Genomic DNA, 8,720 nt, shown 5'->3' on the forward strand with positions numbered 1-8,720 from the left:
CGCTTTTGCATCTGAAGGATGTCTGATCTCACCATCTGTTGAGTGCTCCGCATGCCATCTCATTGGTTGCACTGTGCGTTCAGGCATATACAACCTCTGCAACCTTTCCGTCAAAAGTAAATACCACATCCTTTTATATGGCACTGGAACTCTTCCACTCGTATCTTTATAACGAGGCTTTCCACAAAATTTGCATGTAACCCGCTGTTAATCCGCCCTCCAATAAATCATGCAGTTGTCGCTGCATACATCTATTACCTGATACGATAAACCAAGACCAGCTACGAGTTTCTGAACCTCGTAGTATGAACCAGGAGCTACATTATCCTCGGGTAGAATACTTTTTACAAAATCAGCAATCGCATCAACACAGTCTTCAGCCAAATTATAATTTGTTTTAATCCCCATCAATCTTGTAGCAGATGATAAAGCTGAATGACCATCTCTGCAACCTTCGTACAATGGTTGCTTTCCAGTATCCAACATATCATAAAATCTCCTAGCTTGTGCATTGGGTAAATCTTCCCCTCTAAAATGATCATTTACCATCTGCTCAGTACCTACACCATAATCTACATCCGTTCTAATTGGTTCTTCTAATCTAACCGCTGGCTGAGGTTCGCTAGTACTACCATGTTCATAATCAGTTTCCCCATGATGATACGAAATTTTGTAACTTCGTGTAAACCCACTCAAATATAGATGAGTCCAAACATCCCACTCTTTAATAACCTTTCTATTTTTACAATTAGAGCAAGGACATCTTAACATACCTGTTTTTGCTTCCGGTTGTCGGTGAACTAACCCCATGAATTCGGTTATACCTCGTTGGTATTCTTCCGTAAGCAATCTCGTGTTCGGATCCAAATGAGGTCGATCGATCCAAGAACGAAAATAATTTGAAGAAGACATGTGTTTTATGAATCAAATTCGTGTGTAAAGAGAGTAAGAGGGAGGATGAAGATATGGAGTGAATGAAGAGGAAGAGGGGTGCTTGTATTTATAGTTGAAATCCTACCGACAGCCCGAGGAAATTCCGACGGAATTCCAACGCCAACGGCTAGTTCGTCGGAATTTCCTCGGAATTTTTAAAATCCCCCAACGACTCTCTAACGGCTATAATATATCATCGGAATTCATCGGTTTTTTCCGAGGAATACATTTTCCTCGGTATTCCATAAGAATATTCCGACGGATTAATATTTCCTCGGAATTCCATCGGTATATTCCGAGGAAATTCCGAGGAAACCAAATTTTGTGTTTCCTCGGAATTTCTTCGGAAATTCCTCGGGATATTCCGAGGATTTCATTTTTCGTCGGAATGTCCGTCAGAATACCGTTGTTTTCTTGTAGTGCACCGACCCAATCCGCGTCGGAATATGCATATAGAGAAAATATATTTGCCGTCTTAGGAGAAATGTCATGTGTTGTTGTTCATGCTAAGTGCCAAAGAACACATTTTGCTGATGTCTAGTGATCCGCCGTCGGTTTATACATAAACTGGGACAGACGGTCCACAACATATGATATATCCGAGTGTGTGCATGCAGTATATTGAAGGCTGCCGATGACAGCCATATACATTGTTGCATCATGTAATAGCTCACTGGTGAAAGACTGAGCGTTGGAGTGGTTGCCAGCGATGTCGTGACTGGTTTTGCATCAATCATATTTGTTCTTGTGAACAGATCAATAATGTATTTCCTTGTATTAGGTGAAGTCCTTTGTTTGTTCATGCATTTTCTTTTCCAAAATATTAATGCAAATCACCAAGATCGTTTATAGAGAATTTGTCACTGAGGGAGGTGATGATGTTGTAGATCAACTCGATGTTACTAATAGTGGCTATTATGTCGTTGATATAGACAAGGAGGTAGACGATGTCAGAGTTGTGCGAGAGAAAGAATAATGATGCACTTGCCTTGTAGTTCTGAAATCCAGCAGAGAACAAGTATTGCTTTGACTCTTGGTACCAGGCTTGCGGCGACTGTTTCAAGCCGTAGATCGCTTTGGTCAGACGACAAACATAGTGTTAATGGTTCTTGTCAACAAAACCTAGAGGTTAAGACATGTAGACCTCCCCCGTGAGTTTTGCTTGTAAGAAAATATGATTTAAATCAAGTTATCTGAGTGGCAAACCCTTGCTTTCTGCAACTATGGGTACGGTTCTTATTTTGGTTGCTTTTATAACATGACTGAAAGTCTCATAAAAATCAACCTCGTATTGTTAATTTTCACCACATGCCACAAGTCTTGTTTTGTAAATGTCAAGTGTACCATCAAATAACAATTCCGTAGTTAATATTAATAACAGCCCACCACATTTTGATTTGGTGAAGGATGAACCAAATCTCATGTTTTGTTTTGTATTTTAGCTTTAAATTCCTCCGAACATGCATTTTTCCATCTCGGAAGGCTTGATTTATGGTCGTTAGTTCTGGTTTATGGATATTGTGCGGTTATGGGTTTTATTGTTGTTATGTTTCTTTTGAGAGGTTGATGATGATGAAATTGTTTGTTGGGCTGGATTGGTATTTTTTTGGAATTTGTTTTGGGTCGTTGGTATAATTGAAACGGCTTGACTGGATCAGTATTAGATAATTAATAAAGAAATAGGGTTTGGAGGAATAGCACATGGGTTATTGTTTGTCAGTAGTAGTGGTGGTCATATCTTTTAACTCCTTCCCATTATTTGTCTTTTTGTCGTCACCGGATGTGTCAACATGTGAAGAATTTATCTCAGGGGCACCATGGATTGAGGTGCTAACGGAGACTGAACTTTATGAGGATGAGGTGAGATAGTCAGATTCCATGATGCTTCTTTCTCAGAGTTTAAAATCCGTGAGGATTAAGTTGTATTTTTCCAAAAAAGGAGTCTGGTTTCGTCAAACTAAACATGTCGTAAGACATATAGTCGGTTTGCAAAATTATTCATGGATAGGTAGGCATTTTGAATAAGTAAATATCCAAGAAACACACATGGTTTTGATTTGTTTTCTAGCTTATGTTAGTTGTAGGGACGAAGACATGGGAAGTATATACATCTTAATATCTTGAGATTATGATAGTTAGGCGGTTGTTGAACAGATTTTGGTACGGAGTCTCCATTAATAGCATCGGCATTGGTAATCTATTGATGAGATTGATTGTTGTGGCCAAATCATAAGTCTAGAAACTGATTGGTACAGACGCTTGTGATAGCAGTGTCATACCAGTTTCAACAACATGTATGTGTTTACTCTTTGCAAGACCATTGTGCTCGGGAGTGTGTGGAGGTGTTGCAAGATGAGCAATGCCTTGTTCTGTTAGGAAGGACCAGAGCTCAATAATATCGCCACCATTATCGGAGTATATCGTTATTTGTGTCTGAAACTGCTTCTCAACCCGTGATGGATGTCTCACGAACCTGTGATTTTTTGAAGTGGATACAGCCAAAAATAGCGGGTGTAATATTCGTGGTTTTCTTGAGATGGGATTGGGGAACTCCAAACATCGGAGTATATGATTTTCAAGGTTTTGAGCGTAGAGTTAATTATGAGAAAGGCAATTTGTGGGTTTTATTAATCAAACAATGAGTGCAAGACAACAATTTTTGTGAGTAGCAGAAACAGACAAATGAAACTTCGAAACAACATAATTTAATACAAAAGTGTTTAGGTTCCCCAACCGGCATGCCAGAAAATGGAACTGGTTTAAGGAGATGAAGCAAAAATAGTTGGGATAGTGTTTAGGTGAACTGGTCATTCGTAAAGCACGTCTTTAGTCCATCATTGGACTAACGAGGCCTTCATGCTAAGATCCTTCCCCAATGTGCGGGAAGAATTCAATAATCTCTTGGTTAGAATTTCAACGGAGATAACAAGGTTTGATTGCTGAGGGTGATTTGTTCATTGGTTGAAGTAGGGGAAGTGTTTGATGAAGCCGTTTCGAAATGTAGATGGCAGCTAAAACTATGGCTTTGATATCATATAGGTTTGGAAGCCTGATGTGCTTCATTAATCTTGTAAAAATAATTTTTTTTGGTCGACGCCACGCCCATCTTCTAAAATCAAGTGGTAGGCGAGTTTGAGTCGTTCCGAAGAGACGCTCTATCCGGATGGATCTGATCTATATGGGAAAAGAGAACACTGCTACTTCTCGCCTCCTTGGCGAGAGAATCTGCATGCAAATTCATTTTCCTAGGTATACGGGCAATGTTGAACTATGAAAATCCGGCTCGTATATGTCGTAGTTAGACTAGCCCGGAGGAAAACGCCAGTCAGTCGGCAGGTTTTGCAATCATGCCACCAGGTCGGAACAAACCGTCTCCATATGAATCGTGGTGCAAAGTACCTCTCGTAAACATGACATTGCCCATATGAATCCTTCCAACTCAGCGTGGAGGGCTGATAGGCTTTTCCGGCACCCTTGAAGTACAAATCTGTTGACTCCCATTTGATCGTTGTAGAACCACCCTAGACCACTGACCGTGCCATTATCAAACCATGACGCATCGATTTGATAAGTCGGGCATTGGGGGTGCGCAGAGAGAGTCGAGTTAGCGGAAGGAGCAATATGTGCCCCGTTTTTCTCTCCGTCCTCAGGTAAGTTAGCTTTTCTCCAGCATTCGGCTTCAATGGAAGCTAGCTGAAGGGTGTCAACTAGTGATACATCATTTCTATTGAAAACTTTATCATTACATGCCTTCCAAAAGTATTATAAGATCCATGGAAAGGTTTAAATAAGTGGTTCCATATAGGCCACGTTTTTCTTCCTCCAAATAAGGAAGTTCATGTTGATAAACAGAGATACTCGGGAAGTAACTCAGAAGGGACAGATAGTCCGATAAAGCATACACCTGTAGGGCGGGGGCATTCAAAAAGAAAATGGTTAATGTTTTCCTCAGGGTCATCGCATCTAGGACAGCTCCTATCAGTGTCCAAGTTTCTATAAGCAAGTCTTTTTGTCGTCGCAATACATCCTGTCAAAACTTGCCACATCAAATGTCTCATCTTCCCAAGAGCAAGGGTTCCACACATGGCTCTATAAGCCGGTGATACTTGGCTGCACAACCTGAACTTCTGCGTCACACACTTTAGTCTCGTGTAAACGGTTATATCCTGATTTTACATAGTAAGTACCCGAATTCGTATAGGTCCATGCATACCCGTCCATGGACCAAGTGTTCCTCGGTCGCAGTTTGAGGATAAGCGGGATATTCTCGGGGTGGAAGTACTCTAATAAAATGTAAGTATTTCAATCCCTTGTATCACGCCTAATGAAGGAATTAACAAGGAGTTTTTGGATGTCTGAAAGTAAGATCCGACGGTCTCGGAGGCCGAGCGTCAATATATGGGATCCAAGGTTCGGCCCAAACACATGTGTTGAGGCCTGCTCTGATAGTTTTTTGTAAGCCTGATTTTAGAAGTGGTTTTGCTGCCATAGTACTACGTCAACCATAGGAAGGTGAGTAAACCTTGCGATCCTTCAAACGGCTTGATTGATTATAGTATCGTCCTCTCAATAATCGGGCGAAAAGGGAGTTAGGGAACTAGATCAATCTCCAAAGTTATTTTCCTAATAAAGCAACACTAAAATCATGTAAGTCTAAGAAGCCGAGTCCATCCTGATCATGCGGAACACAAATTTTGTCCCATTCAATCTAATATAAACCTCGGTTATTTTGACTCGAGCTCCACCAAAAGTTTGAGATTGCGCTTTTTAGTTTCTCCACTATGTCTTGAGGAAGCAAGTAGCACGACATACTAAATGTCGGCACAACTTACGCCACTGATTTATTTGAACCTCTTTACCCCTTTCGAGAGTAATCTAGCCGACTAGGAAGAAATGCATTCATCGAGGCGATCTTGTAAAATCAGAGGCGCAAGCTGTGCCAATGATGATGGAGGATTTAGCCGCATTAAGTCTGTCCCGAAGCCTTTCCAAAGGAGTCCAAAATGTCTAAAATTTCATTGCACTGTCTCACTTATGCCTTGCAGAAGAAAGGCTTTCATCCGCAAAGAGGAGGTGTGAAATCCGGAGGCTGGCTCGGGCAACTCGTAATCCCAAAATGCGCTTCTCTTCCTCCGCTCATTTAAAGAGGGAGATCAGAGCTTTGGTGCATAATATGAAGAGGAAAGGGGATAATGGATCACCCTGCCTCAACCCTCTCGTGGGTAGAGCTGTCAAATGGTCCGTCCAGGGCCCAATTGGGCATGACCATTTGGACCATTTCAGTTTTAGGTAGTAATGGGTGGTCCATATTGGACAATGGTCCAAACAAATGTCCAAGACCAATAGAGACCATGTCCAAATGGGCATGCCCATGGACACCCAATAATATTTATAATTATTTTTCAATTATTAGTTTAGATTTTATTTCTAAAATTTTGAAATTATGTTTATTTTCCAAAATTATAAAAGTATTTTTTTTCTTGTCAAAACTATAAAACTATGTTTTCCTGTCAAAATCGAGAAATTTCATTTTTCCGTCAAAACCGAGAAATTGTTTTTTCTCGCCAAACACGAGAAATTGCGTTTTCCCGCCAAACACGAGAAATTGCGTTTTGCCGCCAAAACTGAAAATTGCGTTTTCCCTCCAAAACTGAGAAATTGCGTTTTCCCGTCAAAACCAAAAATTGCGTTTCTCCACCAAAATCCGAGAAATTATGTTTTGCTGCCAAAATCGAGAAATTGTGTTTTCCCGCTAAAACCGAGAAATTGTGTTTTGCCGCTAAAACGAGAAATTGTGTTTTCCCGCCAAAACCAAGAAATTGTGTTTTCCCGCCAAAACCGAGAAATTACGTTTTTCCGCCAAAACCGTAAAATTGTGTTTTCCCGCCAAAACCAAAAAATTGTGTCTTCCCGCTAAATCCGAGAAATTATGTTTTCCGCCAAAATTAAGAAATTGCGTTTTTCTGCCAAAACCGAAAAATTAGGTTTCCTGCCGAAACCAAGAAATTATGTTTTCCGCCAAAATCGAGAAATTACATTTTCCCGCCAAATTTATGAAATATATTTTTTCGTCATAATTGTGAAATTACGTTTTCTGTCAAAATCGTTAATTTTTTATTTTAACGATAAAACCGTTTTTTGGGTTAAATTGTAAAGCTATGCTTTCTTTTGTTAAACTCATTAAAATATGTTTTAGGAATCTCATGGACTCTCATTGTCCATTTGGTCTTCTCCCAATTGGACCATGTATAAATTGGTCTTTTGTTCAGTTGGACCATTTATTAATTAGGCACGTCTATAGCCCGCCCAAAATGAATTGGACTGGGCTAGCCTATGGCCAGCCTGCCCAGTTGACACCTCTACTCGTGGGGGTAATTTTACCCACGGGTTCTCCATTAATGATCACCTGAGAAGAAACCGATGTAATGCAAAACATCAAAAGATCAACCAAATTTTCCGCAAACCCCAAACGTAGCATTAAGGCCCGAGTAAGCTCCATTCGACATGTCATACGCTTTACTCATATCGATCTTGATGGATATGAAGCTTCTCTAGCTCGGGTGTTTGTCCAGAAAGCATTAAAACTCTCATGCGCTAGTAGGATATTGTCTGTTAACAACTGTCAAGCCACAAAAGCAAATTGGATCTCTGAAATCAGGTCAGGCAGAAACCTCTTGAGTGGTTTAGATAACAGTTTTGAGATGATCTTGTAACTGACCTTACATAGGCTAATAGGTCTAAACTTAGCCATCTCTCTTGGTTTTCTTTCTTTGGGATCAAGCAAATGTTGGTTTGGTTAAGTCTCGGTCAAAGCTCCCATCAATAAAGAATTCTTTCACTGGTTGGATGATATCCGGGCCTGAGGCTTTATCCGGATTAATATCAAACCGAGCTTTCTTGATTTCCTGTTCCGATAGTTCAGCTGTAAGAATGCCGTTTTTGGGCGCTGAAACTTTATTTTTTATGTAGCGAAGAGTGGCGTTCATATCTGTGGGCAGAGAGGTAGAGAAGAATTCTAGGAAATAGTCAATACCCACCATTTCTATTCATAATCTTGTAAAATATGTATAGAGTGAAAATTCTATAAATTAATAATGTTACAATTTTTATATTTAATTAATTTATACAGATTTTTTTTCTTTTTAATTTATATATTTATTAAATTATGTATTATGTAAAAATTAGAATAATACTTAGTTTTACGATATATGAATTGATTAAATTTTATAGATAAAAATTTTATATTGTTCTCATTCAAATATTTGGTATATACCATAAATGTAAATGCATTTTAAATGTAAAATGACAAAATAACATTGATATGTCTTGGAATTTTAAAAATTTAAAGATATCACTGTGAATAAAAACAAACTATATTATATAATATTTATATTTATATAATATATACAATTATTATTATTTATATTTATACTTGAACCATATATTTATTTTATATATTTATAAATTAATTTCTTATTATATTATTGAATTATGTCATATTTTACACTAACAAAATCTTGGACATATACAATTTATTAATTTATTGTGTTTATTAGTTTATTAAATATTAATTTATAGAATACGTGAGTCTAGGTAGAATAATAAACAAAATTATTACAAATAAAACCTTATTAACATATCTTATATATTAAAAGGGAAGTACACAACAGAAATTACTTTGATTTCATATAGAATATTACAAAATTGCCACTCAAATCTAAACCAATCCTAGAGTACTCATCAATGAAATAAATGTCTTTTTTGTATATTTACTAATCATAAAAATT

General features: G+C 38.3%; 1 protein-coding gene across 1 annotated transcript; it reads right to left on the reverse strand.

The window, feature by feature from the left end:
• Positions 1-4,278: 4,278 nt before the first annotated feature.
• On the reverse strand, positions 4,279-5,018 carry LOC106355479. The gene is made up of 2 exons (XM_013795424.1): positions 4,784-5,018; positions 4,279-4,640 (listed from the first exon to the last, which is right to left on the reverse strand). The coding sequence occupies exons 1-2, from the start codon at positions 5,016-5,018 to the stop codon at positions 4,279-4,281; spliced, it is 597 nt and encodes a 198-aa protein (XP_013650878.1).
• Positions 5,019-8,720: the final 3,702 nt, after the last annotated feature.

The sequence above is a fragment of the Brassica napus genome, chromosome C3 (assembly GCF_020379485.1).
Source record: "Brassica napus cultivar Da-Ae chromosome C3, Da-Ae, whole genome shotgun sequence".
In the NCBI taxonomy this organism is placed as follows: Eukaryota; Viridiplantae; Streptophyta; class Magnoliopsida; order Brassicales; family Brassicaceae; genus Brassica; species Brassica napus.